Here is a 12,229-nt window from a genome sequence, read left to right as displayed (position 1 = left end):
TCACTTACCTGGGAGTAAGACCCATTAAACTCAATGGGTCCTTTTTCTAATAAAACAATAGAATGCTTAAACTGTTAATCCATGTTTGAATAATTTAAACATAGTGCATTCAATTTAAATAAACATACAAATATAATCTATTTAAACACAGCTTTTTAAAAATGTAGAAAACCATAAAGTAGTATATGTATGAAAACTGAAAGATGACACAGACTGCTTACCTGTAAGTCTCAGATCCAGAAGAAAGTTCTGGGACAGCTGCTTTTCAGCTTTGAGCTTAAACAGTTTAATAATTTCTCCAATTGTTGGAAGAGGTGGTAGGCGGAACATAGCCGCTTGTCTTGATGCAGTCATTGATGAAAAGTGTTACTCTTTGCCACTAGCAAAATATTAGGAGGAAAAGATTAAATTAGAACTTATTATATATTCGGCTATCAAGTTTTAAGAGGCATCGGAATTCTACACCCACCTACATGAATGCTTTTTTAATTGGACCAGCAACATCCAACACATGCTTTTCGTCAGCATCAAACGTTCTAAAGTACCCAAACTTTAGGTAATATGTTTCTGAAGACTTTCTGACTAAAAATATGGCCTAGAGGGGATACAAATACAGTGGTACCTCGGGTTACATACGCTTTAGGTTACATACGCTTCAGGTTACAGACTCCGCTAACCCAGAAATAATACCTCGGGTTAAGAACTTTGCTTCAGGATGAGAACAGAAATCGTGCTCTGGTGGCATGGCGGCAGTGGGAGGCCCCATTAGCTAAAGTGGTGCTTCAGTTTAAGAACAGTTTCAGATTTAGAACGGACCTCCAGAACGAATTAAGTACTTAACCCGAGGTACCACTGTATTTATGTGTGGTTTAGGAAGCAGCACACGAGATAATAACAAATTGCCCTTGCAATCCTGGTTTAGTTATATGTTGGGGTGCTTCTAAACTCACTTCGAGACCCGCTCAAACCCCGCTTTTCGCAGCCCTCCTATGGCAACTCTAGCTTGCCTTGCAAGAACCTGCAAGGGCCGTATATAGAAACACTGGTCTTCCGTGAGTGCAACCTACTCAAGTTTAGCAAGCAAGGCGCCACACGCCGCTCCTCTGCTGCTTCTGTGTGAGCTGAGGGACAGAAGCTTTCGGGCTGCCAACTGCCTAAAGAAAAGAACCTCTCTTGGAGCCCGTTGACAACAGTTTATATACGTTTTTCACAGCATTTGATAATGGATTCAGGTGGGGTGGTCGAGGGAAGGGCATACCCCGCCTCCCGTCACGGGCTTGGCGGGCTCTAACCGAAAAGGCTCGCGGCTAGTTCACTGAGGGGAGTCGGCGCGAGCGCACAGGAGGAGCAGAGCAGCCGGCAGAACCAGCCGCGCGCGCTCAGGTCGCCGGTGCGCACGCGCAACGCGGGGAGGGGCGGAGGAAAACGCGCGAGAAGCGAAGGCGGGCGCTTGCAACTTACAGTTATGGCTCCGTTTCCCTTACAAGACGCCGCATTAGGAAAGAGGCGGAATGAAGTAAAACGGCGAGGAACAAAAATACCGGGGGAGGGGAGTGCTCGCTTGTTATTAATGAGATGGAATAGCGTCAATTGCCCATTTCCCCCCAACCTCCCTTAAATAAAAAAAAATTACCCTCATGACCCCGGATGCGGAAATCCGTATCATTCACCCTCTTCCCACTGCAGGATTGGAAAAGACGCTCTACCCCTTCTTCTTGTCTTCTCTCCAGGGAGAACTCCGCCCAACTGCCGACAGCCGCCCGCTCATTGGCTGGTGTACATTAGAGCCTAAAGGGGGCGGGACGCACTTGGCTGCGTACAGCGCTCGAGGAAGGCGTTCGCCGCTCAACGCTTTATTGCTTCGCTGCCTTCTTCCGCCTCTTCGTTGTTTCCGGAGTTTTTCGCTCCCTGCTTTCCACCACCCAACTTTCTCAGCCAGTCTCAAGAGCGAAGGGCGGGAAGATCTGAGATCCTTCTGTGGCATTTAAGCTCTTCCTCCATCTTCAGTGGAGATTTGACTCTGGGTCAGGATCATGCAATAGGGAATAACATGGGAGAGTTCGGAGTCATAACAACAGATTCCAGCGAGAAAAGAGTGTCTCTGGACATGTGCAAAGTGCAGTTCCCCCTCTGCTTAGTAACCATGAGAGATAGTATTTTGGCATTAGGAGATGAGGTTATGTGAGAAGGTGTAGCTAGTATGTAGAATGCAATGCAGAATACTAATGAAAAGCTAATTTTTATAGCAATTAAGAACTCCCTTCTGTCATGCTGATCCTTGGAGAGGGTCAGGTCAGTCACATTTTCCCAAGTCTAGCAAAGGTGTGAGGGGATTTCATAGACTTCACACTGACAACAGAAAGCAGCAAGACATCTCAGTTGTATTCTCAGCCAAGAGTTCCCAAACACTGGAACATGAACCACCAGTGGTCCACAAGCGTTATTCAGGTGGTCCGCAGTGTGTCTGGGTTTGTGGTTGAAGACAGAAGATGGCACATCTTTTGCATTAAATAGATTGTTTTCTTAATTGTATTGTTGTGGGGGGTGGGTTGTGCACCCGAGCCCCCTTCTAATAACTGGATCCAGCACAGATTCAGTTCTTGGAAGATCCAGGCTAGCTTTCCGGTGAGGTAATGCCCCTCTATCTAAGATAACTGTGTCATACAGCAAATTGGTGCGGGCCGCTCCCTCAACTCTCAGCTCTGGCTTTTGTCTAGCTACCATCATTAGAAAGATAAAGGCAAGAAGTGAGAGTTGAGGCTGGATGCCTTATCTCTACCATGTATAGAAGCTTATGTGTTATGTAAGATTAGTTTTGCAATTAGAAGATGTAGATTTTTAAAAAATACAAAGTGGAAGTATACAAAAAAATATATTTCCATCTTTAGATTTTGTTTCATTCTGAAAAATACTTTCATTTTACAGTTTATTATTGCTTACTTTTGAATTAGATATATATGGGGGCACCAAAATCAATTGCTTAGGGCCTCTAAACTGGCCGTGCCCCCTCCCCTTAATCTAATTTTTCCCCTTCTGTAGAAAAACTGATAAATAAATAAATAAAAATGTTGGTGATAACACATTTGCAGTATTAATGTACTCTCTGTAAGCACTCATAAAAAAACTTATCTTGAGAAATTTGATCGATATTCTTAATTTAATCTGACAATAGTAAAGTGTTTCAGGTTCTCAATACTATGTCTTCATATTCAGTGGCAACGTCCAATCAATTCAACATTTGTGTCTTACACAGGCCCTGGGTACCACTTAGAATTAAGTGTTGGGCTGCCTCCTTTCTTGCTGGGTCCATGACCAACTGTTCTAGGGCACAAATTATTGAACACAGGTTGCAATGTCACATGCTAGCATTCCAGCTGCTGGATATAGTGTAGCTAAAAATACACATACCTTCTTCAAACAATTTCTAGGGATGATTGTCAGGGGTGTCCTGCTGGCAAAGGAAGTGATTTTGGGAGGCCGTTTGCACAAATGTTCCGCAAAGCAGGGAAGAATGTTCTCTCCGTGGTACTGTAAAATTAATTATGGGTTTCAAGGATTTCCTTGTGATTTTGTCTGTTTCCATTTTCTTACTTGCTGTTCACTGTGAGTATAAATGAATGGCAGGACACTGTTTTGTGGTAGTGGAATGTTTAATAAAAATGCATAGAGATTGTCTGGAAGATCAGGCAGTGCATTAGATAAGGGCAGAAATCAAAGATTTACTGAAGTAAGTAACTTCACTCCTTTTCACCCATTCACTTTGTAGAAGTGTCCAGTACTGAATGGAGCAATATGCACTTGTTATTTGGATAATCGGCAATAAATTATATATATATATATATATATATATATATATATATATATATATATATATTAAAAACCAAGTTAGTCCCACCCATTTTTTGTCCAAAATGTGACAAACGTTAGCCTCAAATAACTTGAGAACCAGAATCCTAATGATGCTTAAGCGCTTCTTAAAAGCATAAGGCAGGGTGAGATAGGACATTAATAAATCTCAGCCTCTGGTGTTTGTACACAATCTAGGAATGAAACAGATATTGACGTACTGTAAGTAAAGGAAAAAAGCCCAGATAAATCAGGAGTTCAAATGTACCTGATCTTCTGAAAGTAGAGGTTGCAGTTGGCACTGAATATAAATACAACACAGAGCAAGCCCCATTATCAGCAGGGAACTTCCTTTGCAGCCTAATCAGAGAATTGTAGAGTCAAGGGCCATCTAGTCTAACCCCCTGCAATGTTGTTTGAAAGCATCAAAGTGGCCCGTCTAGGTTGGGGTAGAGAAGTTCAGAATCAGCCCTGGTGCTCATCCTATTCCCCATCTCTTCCAAGACAAGGGAAATGGAATTTTAGAGAGTAACTGTCAGGGAAAACTGTGAAAGTCATATTTTATTCTTCTTTAGCTTTCAATTTACTCATTTTTTAAAAAAATATAAAGTCAATTGAAGCCTTTTTAAACAGCTACAGTTAAAAGCTGATGGCTGAAAATTGAATTAACTATTCTAAAGTTAAAAGTTAGATCATGACAAAAAATATTTGGGAACAACTCATCTCTTCTCTCCAGCACTCAGTAAATCTGCTCAGAAGATGCGGAAATAAAGGCATAGCAAGTAAATAGCATGCACAGTAATCTCACCACTAGATGACACTCTTGTTCCGTGCTATGTGAACTCTTAAATTTCTAGATTACCAATACCACCAGCACCAAAAACCTGAATGCATGGATCAGGTTAATGAAATAATCTTGCTATGAAGAAAGAAAAGAGGAAAGTACACATAATAAAACTGGATGCCACCTTGACTAGGAGTGGTTGATTTGCACAAGGAACCTTTATTTATATCGGAAGGTGATTTTTTTTTTAGATTGTTTCATTCACATGGAACCCCTACTTAGCAATGCACTGATTATGCTGTCAGCTGACCATGAAAAGTCTTTAAAATGGCAGTTTCCTGGAGAACAGCGAGGTGGCAGCACAGCTAAAGGTGAGCATGTTGAGAAGCCTTGGCTCCATTATATATAAAAAAGCCACTTTGCCATGGGAAAAATTGCCTTATTTACATAAAGTGCACTTATTTACATAGGGTGCACTTAATTGCACACAATGAATGAATAATGAAATATTTCAATGACGACTGAGCAACTTGAGCACAGAGCTTTCCAAACTTTTCATGTTGGTGACACACTTTTTAGACATGCATCGTTTTGTGACACAGTAATTCAGTTTTACTAGCAAACCAGAGGTTAAACAAACCCCTTTCCAGCCCCAGGAGATGCGTGAGGCGCATTCACACGATACACCTACAGACTGCAGCAGACACACTAATATGCCATGACACACAGTTTGGAAAGCGTTGTTTTAGCCCAATATTTTTATGTTACATTCGTATTAAGACACTCCTTCTTCACCATAGTGCCATTCCTTGCAATGAGGCTGCTCTAGAGTAACTAGATCTAAGGAGGTTGTGACCTCAATACTGCTGTTTCATTGTTCAGATGGTGCCCCCAAGAGTTGAACCTAAATGTTAAGATAGAAAGGTACATGTGAAAGACTTTCATGTCTCTCTACCTGAAAATCTAAATCATTTTTTTAATACTTTGGTGAACTTAATGCTTCTCCCTTAACACTCATCCATGCAGGAGAAACTGAGCATGTGATTAAACACTTGTAGAATGACTGAAGGGAATTTTAAGTACTGTAACGGTCTAGTTGTGCTGGTCATGGGGACTGTGGTGTGACTTCTGTCATTATGATAGGTTGAGCTCAAGCCCATGAATCAAGTTTGTGACTACAGTAGTACCTTGGGTTAAGTACTTAATTCGTTCTGGAGGTCCGTTCTTAACCTGAAACTGTTCTTAACCTGAAGGACCACTTTAGCTAATGGGGACTCCCTCTGCCGCTGCACCGCCAGAGCACGATTTCTGTTCTCAAAGAAGCAAAGTTCTTAACCCGAGGTACTACCGGTATTTCTGGGTTAGCAGAGTCTGTAACCTGAAGCATATGTAACCCGAGGTACCACTGTATCTGATTTCTGAATTGATAATGCTTGCTTCAGTTGACAGAACTTTCCCTGCTTAACACTGCAACTAAATACTTAATGCTTTTGAGTAGTCATTGGGATTAATAAATATGGTCAAGTATAACCACAAAACTGAGACAAAAGGAAATATTTTACTCCTCTGTTCATTTTCCTTGCTATCCCACTGAAAATACATTCATGCTGCAACAATGATTTTTGTATTTCTTGATGTTAAAGAATAGGAAGACAGGATGCGACCTGCCAATCAATCTAGGTTATACTCCAATAATTCTCAGATATTGCCCATCATCTGTGGAAGGTCTTGGAGAACTGCTTTAACCCTGTACCCACGTACCTGAGAGTAGGCACTACTGAACGTAATAGTAGGTTAGATCTGAGTTGATATGTATAGGGCAGAACTCATATAATGCCCTATCACAACCCAACAGTATTGTATTGTGGGTTGCCTGCGCCCAAGGTGAGGCAAGTGCTGCACCCTGCACCAGTGGACTGGGTAACTGGGTTGAGGCATGTGCCTGAGGGGCGCATGTGGAGCCCATGAGGCACATGGCTGCTGGTGCCGGCACTGCTGCTGCTGGTGGCCACATACCCTCTTGACTTGATGGCTCCAGCGCTTCCCAGCTCAGCCAGCCAAGGGGCAGGGCATCCCTTTGCCAGCCACAAGAAGGAGGTGCGACATCAGCTTCTAAGGCCCAGCCCAGGCCCAGTTTGCCGCCCCATGGCTCTAGAAAGGGGCAGAAGCTCAAGGGAGCCTGAGAATTTTGTGCCCATGGTCACCACCCTTCTGCCCCCCTCAAGACTACACTACGCCACTGCAACTCAGGCTTGAAGAACAAGGTCTATGTGATGTTTATTTCAGTTCTGCAGTTTTGCTAAAGCTTCACATATCCAAAAAGCAAATTCATTTCTGTTTGTTATTTTGTTTTGCCCTTCATTCCACCTCACTCCAGGCACAGCTGCAATATGCACTCCTAAAGTTGTAGTCAATGGGTAAAATAGCACTTCTCCCAGCAGGGTTCTATACATCCTCATCCTATTATCCATTTCTGATTTCAACCGCATCCATAATAAAGTGATCTTCATTCAGTGTAAATACAGTTTCATTCTAGTCTAACAAGCCTCACCAATCTTTCCCCCACCTCCTTCCTTTTCCCCCCTTTCATTCTAAGTCACTCACCCTGATACCAGGGAAATTCACCTCTCACAGTGATAACACTTCTGCTACTCAGTCAACTACAGCAAGGACTCAAAATGCATCTTCTGTAGCATACCACATTGATTTGCAAAAGCAAGAATAAATCAAAGCAGTGAAGAGATGCCACATTGAGCTAGAAGCAAAAACATTACATCTTGTTGCAGGAGGCTGCCCTAAGTATAGGTTGTGGGGAATGAGAGCACAGTACTTCAGACACTATGCTTGTTGCTTTCTATATAGGCTCCATTAAAAGAACCACTCTGGATCTGTCGGAAATTACCGCTTCTTTCTTCAACTGAGTAGCAGCTGATCCTTGTTTCCGCACAGCACTCCTCTTCACAAAAGCTTGATGTTTCTTTCTCTATGAAATTTATATTTTTAATGTGTCAAGTTTCTCTGAGGTTCAGTACAACACTGAGACGAAGGGAAGCCTCCAGGCAAACCACCACGGAGATTCATTCATCACTTACTCTGTGGCTCCTGCCAATGCCCCACATTAATCATTTCATACAGAGGGGAAAGAAGAAGAAAAACCACATCTTTTAAAACTATTTGGAAATGAAGATATACAGCCTTAAACTCAATCATAGTACAAGTGCGCCTTTTATAGCAAGCTTTCCATACAAATTTGGTCCCCAAACAGAAGATTATAAACTATAACTGTAGCATTCAGTAATATGCAGGGTTTCTTGCTCTGTATACTCTCACTGGGTTTTTGTGTTTTTTTAGTGTTTTACCACTGCCTTGTACGTGCATGTATGTATAATGTTGTCATTTGTCTTGTTCATCTGGTGACACACATGGGATGTTTTGCACTTCAGGTTTTATTGCGTGGATCAGTAAACGCATTACCTGATCCCCTTGATCCGTATTTTACACCTCAGTACAACCGCAATGCCTTTCTTTTGTTTACTGCCGAACAAATCTACTGCTATTTATGTGCTAATTCTTTGGAGTTTTTATGGATTCTCCCCTCCCCCACACTTTTTGGAAACTTCACCATGAAGTATGTGAGTGTCAGGTTTCAAATACACATTCTTAATGGTTTATCAATGACCAGAGTAAAGAAAAACAGAACTTACAGGGAGAGGAGGGAAGTAGCAAAGCACCTGAGTAGGAAAAATGTTACAATCTCAGCTGGAATCTAAAAACAGATGGAGTTGAATCAGGTAGAGAGAAAAAGGGGGAGCAGAACAGCCTGAAAGCATAGAAGGTAACTAATCTGGATCTAGGGGCACTTCCAGACTGTTACTATTTTCAGGTGGCATTCAATCACATACCAGGCACATTCAGGTTGTGCAATTAAAGTAGATTTGGAGCTCTTGTGTAGGGTTGCCATACATCTGGGGAAACCCGGACGTGTCCTATTTTTGACCGCCAACATACTCATCTGGGCAGATCTTTACAGTTTAAAGGAAATGTCTGGTTTGGGGGGGTTGGGGGCTCAGGCATTTCAGGCACCCCACCCACACACCTCTTTCCCAGCTCAGGCTTGCACTGGCTCAGGCTGTCCTCTTTTTTTGCTCTTCAAGATATGGCAACCCTATCTTGTGTGACAAGCTTGCTCCCCTCCTCATGTGTTATGTCTTTGTAGATTATGAGCCTGAGGGGAAGGACCTGAAACTGATTTCTGTAAGCAGTGCTGAGAGCCTTTTTGGCTAAAGGGCAGGATATAAATGCTGTAAAGAAATACATAATAAAGGGCGGGGGGATGCAGGGAAGCCTTGAACAATACATTTTCATTGTTAAAGATCAAACAAGGTTCAGAGAAACTTAGACCCAGTGCTCCTTAATAATTCTGAGCTTGCAAGCTTTCTGTTCCACGCTATAAAGATTTGTAACTGATTCAGTTTCATGAGATTGTGTATCTATGACCAAGAAGGCTATATCACTCTACAGAAGACCTTACAGGACAGATAGGTCTGGTTCTTTTGTTCCTATAAAAACTGCACAATAGTAACACATGTTGTATCTTCACTACCACACAAACCCGATTCTCATCCAGACCACCAAATGGAGTACAATTGTTGTTGTTATTAATGTGCTGTGCCTAGATGGTGGGACTGGAGAACTGAGGTTCTGCCTATCACTTTTTTATTCTAAGCATGATCTAAATGTATTAGCATTTATATGTATTATTATTATTATTATTATTATTGCTGTTGTTTATTGATTTATATAACGCTTATATGCAAAAATGGCTTCTAAGTGGTTTACAGCTATAAAATCAATTATAAAATTTAAACATAATTAAAATACACAATAACAATTCCACCAGAGCATTTAAACATCCCTAATGAAAATATACAATAAAACAAGCCAGTTAAAAAGCACAACAACTGAAGCAGTTAAAAAAAAATCAAGTTCAGAGGAACGCTTGCCTAAACAGGTACTTCTGGGACCTCTCATATTTCAGCAGGGAGGGCATTTTACAACACTGGTGCTGCCACTGAAATACCCCACCTCCAGGTTACCATAAGCTGATAGAAAAACAGCCAAGTCCCATTTGCTAATCCTAATGGTCATAGAGGAGAGGGGAAGATTGTTTTTCAGGTGACCTGTTTGCTTAGCACTTGTCTAACTCAGAATACGTGGGACTACTGAGCTGGTGAGAACTTCCCTCCACTACTGTGCTGTTGTTTTTAAAGCATCACCCTCACTCTAAGCAATCTCGGGTTGCAATTTAAGGACAAAGTAAATTCCTCTACTAAACACAGAATGCTAAATGCTCTGTTTCAAGATGGCACAATTCCACCAAAATCAAGAAAGAAAAAGAAAAATACACCAAACAGAGCTGTCAGCTACTATTTCCAAAAGGGGTCTAGATTCTAGAAACTTTCTTTGTTGTAGTAAAACTGAACACCTCTTGGATCAGCAGAGGAATACCAGCTGCACTTCTTTCGAAGGGTTTGAGACAGAGATTTAGGTCCGCAGAAGAAAACACCAATGTTATTGCTGCCAAGAAAAGCAAGATACCCAGATTAATTTCAGAAGGAAAGAAAGGGGGGAATAATAATATGTAATGCCAACTTTATTACAGAGCATGGGAAATATGTTTCCAGCTTCATGACCATTATTTGGGGGATGCTGTCAGAACACTGAATGGCAAGATGAAGTTTGCACTGCCCTGGAGCTTTTTTGTCTGTTTCTGAAAGTCACCCTTTGAAAAGGGTCATAGGGCTAAACATGCATCAAACATTTTATAGGGAAAAAATCCTTTAAAGCACGAACTATATGGACTTGAAAACAAAGACTTTATATTCTGTCATGTTTGTGTATCACAGCTGATTTCATGTGGCCTCCCAAGTAAATGGTTAGGCATCTCTGGATTAGGTAGTCCACTGGATAGATTCCATTTGAATCCTTACTTGGAAGTAAGATTCACTTGTCTCAGTAGTGCTTATAGCTGAGTAATCATACAGAGGATTGCCATGCCTTTCCCCCCCCTCATTTAAAAAGACGTTCTTATTGGTCAACTGGCAGGTAAATAGTGGGCACTGCTAAACAGGCACTGATGGGTCTGTCAATTTCTAGTTCTAGTTCTTCCAGTCTTACATTCACTTCTCCACATTTCCACAACAGCTTGTAATTAAAGAAAACATTTTCATGAAAATTCACCAGCATTTTAGTGTGAATTTCTCCTAATACTGTATTGCTTGTATACACATGCTTGTATATAATTCTGCCTAATATACACATTTTTGCAAAGCAATCTGCCCTAAGATAATGCACTTTTCACATGTTACTTTCATTAGTATATGCATATTCATGCAAACTGTATAAATTACTTGGAGAACTAGATTGCAAAATTTGAAGAAATGCAAATTTCAAATGATGGCTGCATTTTGGTATACACACCGTTTCAGATTACATAGATTCACCTTTAAATGCAAACTGAATTGAATTTCTCCCACACCCCTACTGCTGTTAAGAAACCACAAAATATTTTTGTTTATGTCCTTTTTCTGGGTGATGAAGACAAAATAAGCTGCAGTGACTGCTTCAGAGGCTACTGGGAACAAATAAGCCTTTTCTAAGCTTTTCTTAGCAAAACTCTGGAGTTCAACTTAGACCTTTCAAGCTGAGATGAACTAATAACATAAGAGCATTGTCTTTACATCCACAGCCAATTATGTTGGGGAACAAACACATCCTTGACATCGTAAGAAAAAGGCCTCACTGTTTATCTCTTTAATAACCATTTTCAAGGGAAATTAGTGTTACTTTGTCCTTTGTGCTGAACAATAATTGGATTGTGTCTTTCAATTATAGCTGGACAAATGCCAAGATATTTTAATACTTCAAATATTAGATTCTCCTGTCCAAAAATTAGATTTTATTGGCATTGTCTATCCAAGATTTCTTCATCTAAAGTTTTATTACACATAAAGATGCTTTCAGCATAAGAACTCAGCTCAAATTATTATTGAAAATGTTATTGATAAAGTGGTACAATTTTTCTTCCCTACCTAGCTCACTGGGGAAAATGCAGTATAATGACATTACTTGCTAATTTGCCTTACCTAGGATGATTTTCTGCTATATGTTTGAATTCTGTGTCCCAGTTTGGTCGTCCATAGAAGGTCTTTTGTTTCAAACCAGTAATTACATCCAACTTTTCATCATAATGTAAGGCAATATGAGTAGCCTGTATTGTTGAGAAGCAAAAGGTAATTATTTGAGAACCAGCAAGTTTAACATCACCTTCAAGTAAAAAAGGAAAGGCTATAATCCTAAAATATGGAGGGACAGACTAAAAGAGGCACTCAAAAGTCTAGATCAGGGATGCCCTCCAAATGACCACTGACCATGTTGGCTGGGCTGATGGGATTTATATTCCAGGTTCATATTCTCCTGGGATAGCTCAGTCTGTAGAGCATGATACTCTTAATCTCAGGGTCATGGGTCATGGGTTCGATCCCCGCATTGGGCAAAAGATTCCTGCATTGCAGGGAGTTGGACTATACATGACCCTTG

The 12,229-nt window shown here is 41.0% G+C and overlaps 2 protein-coding genes across 9 annotated transcripts in view; both read right to left on the bottom strand.

Moving 5' to 3' along the window:
- The window catches only part of TFB1M (transcription factor B1, mitochondrial), a 34,122-nt gene extending 31,053 nt beyond the window's left edge, over positions 1-3,069 (bottom strand). The window contains exons 1-2 of one of the 7 annotated variants that reach the window (XM_083434241.1): positions 1,634-3,069; positions 222-379 (exon numbers count right to left, since the gene is read on the bottom strand). In XM_083434241.1, coding sequence (XP_083290367.1) covers positions 222-354 — 133 coding nt within the window. In that variant the 5' untranslated portion in view covers positions 355-379; positions 1,634-3,069. Of the gene's footprint in view, positions 1-221; positions 380-1,067; positions 1,392-1,461 lie in introns of those variants that run through there. The other 6 variants (XM_083434242.1, XM_083434239.1, XM_083434236.1 and 3 more) reach the window with 6 other exon arrangements.
- Positions 3,070-7,836: 4,767 nt separating this feature from the next.
- Positions 7,837-12,229, bottom strand: part of NOX3 (NADPH oxidase 3) — a 28,981-nt gene continuing 24,588 nt past the window's right edge. For both annotated transcript variants that reach the window (XM_083434162.1, XM_083434163.1), the window contains 2 exons: positions 11,776-11,900; positions 7,837-10,207 (listed from right to left, as the gene is read on the bottom strand). In XM_083434162.1, coding sequence (XP_083290288.1) covers positions 10,081-10,207; positions 11,776-11,900 — 252 coding nt within the window. In that variant the 3' untranslated portion in view covers positions 7,837-10,080. The remainder of the gene's footprint in view (positions 10,208-11,775; positions 11,901-12,229) is intronic.

The sequence above is a fragment of the Podarcis tiliguerta genome (assembly GCF_965153285.1).
Source record: "Podarcis tiliguerta genome assembly, chromosome: 3".
In the NCBI taxonomy this organism is placed as follows: domain Eukaryota; kingdom Metazoa; phylum Chordata; class Lepidosauria; order Squamata; family Lacertidae; genus Podarcis; species Podarcis tiliguerta.
Note: the sequence above shows the minus strand (reverse complement) of the source record. Positions and strands in the feature narration are given on the sequence as shown.